The sequence below is a fragment of the Limulus polyphemus genome, unplaced genomic scaffold, assembly GCF_000517525.1.
Source record: "Limulus polyphemus unplaced genomic scaffold, Limulus_polyphemus-2.1.2 Scaffold543, whole genome shotgun sequence".
In the NCBI taxonomy this organism is placed as follows: Eukaryota; Metazoa; Arthropoda; class Merostomata; order Xiphosura; family Limulidae; genus Limulus; species Limulus polyphemus.
In genome coordinates, this window is record NW_013666153.1 from 272490 (window position 1) to 274584 (window position 2095).

Below are 2095 nucleotides of genomic sequence, written 5' to 3' on the forward strand. Positions count from 1 at the left end.
CATTTCGAAAGGTTTTAGTCAGCACCAGGAAAAACCTTTGTCGAAACGTTGTACATTTGCTGTTATGTTAAACTTATATTAAAGTTTTTCTTCATTACCCATTCAAGCCGTCTCCAGCCATTATTAGACTAATACAAAGTGTATGTGTATGCAATATGCACATGACAAAGTGTGAAAATACTGTATGTGCCATTTGGAGGGAATTTAGGAGAAATGAACAATAGCTTTGGTATATCAAACTGAAATATTCAGAACTTTCACTGCGTGTTGTTGGAGGTCTCGAAGACAACATACAAAAGAACGGAATGATTCACACTTTATGTTAAGCAAAGAGGAAAATGATTCACAACTGGGATTGTTTTGATTTGCAAATTACAATGTGAACCCAGATATTTTGTCCCCTGATTTATGATCATTTCAAGGACTCTAAGGTACCATAAACCCTGTCTATGCAGCATGTAAGTACTCTTCACCTTTTTTAAATACCAGGAATGAAATAATGTATGGTAAGAACTTTGCCTCTTATAACTAAGTAATAACAAAACTTTTTTTTTTGCAGAAATTATATAGATAAAAGTAAAGAAAAAGACAAGGTAAATTAAAAAATCAAAATTAGCCATAACAGTTGCATAGTTGTACATTGGATATTTCCAAATTATGGTTATGGAACAATATTACTTACGGAGCAACTAGCTCAGCTGCATCAGCAAGATCTGTAGCATTGTTGGCAGCAAACTGTACAATCAGAGGTCTATCACCTGCTCAAATGACAAAATCCAGAAACACATCTTTAGAATCTTATACAATCTTATACAAACCTATAGTAATATTATCTAAATGTATACATGATGGAATAAACATTTTATCATAGCAAGCTATATTTTCCCTGAAAAGGGTCTGAAGGCTGTCTGGAGGCGTCACCTGTTTTAACCAATTTCATCACTGTACAGTAGTGTGCTGTTTGTCAGTCCTTCAGCAGACACTAAAAAGGCACCACATAAGGAACACTTAATGGTGTAATTGGTACTTTCGGGATGTCAGTAAAATGTGTGCATGCCATGAATCACAAGAAAAATTATGCACTCTGTAGGCTACAATACAGCATGACGTATGAACTTCAAAAGCAAGAAATAAAAATACTTGTTACTCTTAATTTTGGTTTTATTTAATCTTGAAGCAGAACACTTTCTGGGACCCTGTGGGAATACATCTAGTATAAATGCTATAATTTGGTTGTTTGCTAGAGGAAGGCTGCTAATTGTGATGATGATGATGATGTTATATCTAGACCACAAAAATAGTCCTAGAAAATTTATGATGATGCAATAATCTATAAATCTCATGGAGTTTGAAGAAATCAAAATACATTATCAATAGGAGAAATCAGTGTGTGAAGATTAAATGAGTTCCTTCAGTGTTAGAAAGTAAGAATTATCACATCTTTTCAGTCACTCAATCCATTAGCAAGGAAATTAAGTTTCATATTTGTCTATTAGGCTTACATAACATTAGTATCATGACTTTTGTTGAAAATGAAAATATTGTTTGTGAACCTAGACTTACAACTTATGTTAAAGTTAACAAAGTCTGCAGCAAAAGTTATAGAATAAGTAAATTAATTTATTATTGTTACATGGATTAGATCTTGCTTTATTTTAACCAATCTTCTTGGTGGGTCAATACCGGATAAAAGAAAACGATGGGTTAAAAAACTGTGGCCAATGCGTAGCCTTGTCAAGACAACTTCCTCCTTCCGATCCTTATAGAAGCAAGACGGCCAAAGACCAACAGAAAGTTTGATCTGGAAAAGCTTGTTATGACATTGTTCACCCCAAGTCGACTGCCAACGGGCACGAAGCCGCGCCTTGAAGACAGGACCGTAGTTCATGTACAGGACAGGCATGGCCGTGACTCCACCAGAGCAGACGTCGGTATTCACGGGAACGAGCTCGCTTACACTGCAGCCAAGTCCGTGGCCAGGGATCCAGAAAAACTGGATGGAAATAGAGGATAGGTTAGTTCTCACCCTGTTCTCGTCGATATTCAACACCGATTGGCCCACTTTTCTTGGCCCTGGAATCGCTTAACGGTAGAG

The 2095-nt window shown here is 36.3% G+C and overlaps 1 protein-coding gene across 2 annotated transcripts in view; it reads right to left on the minus strand.

Moving 5' to 3' along the window:
* LOC106458996 (tRNA-dihydrouridine(20a/20b) synthase [NAD(P)+]-like) overlaps positions 1-2095 on the minus strand; it is a 79451-nt gene that overhangs the window by 47873 nt on the left and 29483 nt on the right. For both annotated transcript variants that reach the window (XM_013918560.2, XM_022385367.1), the window contains one exon: positions 683-758. In XM_013918560.2, coding sequence (XP_013774014.1) covers positions 683-758 — 76 coding nt within the window. The remainder of the gene's footprint in view (positions 1-682; positions 759-2095) is intronic.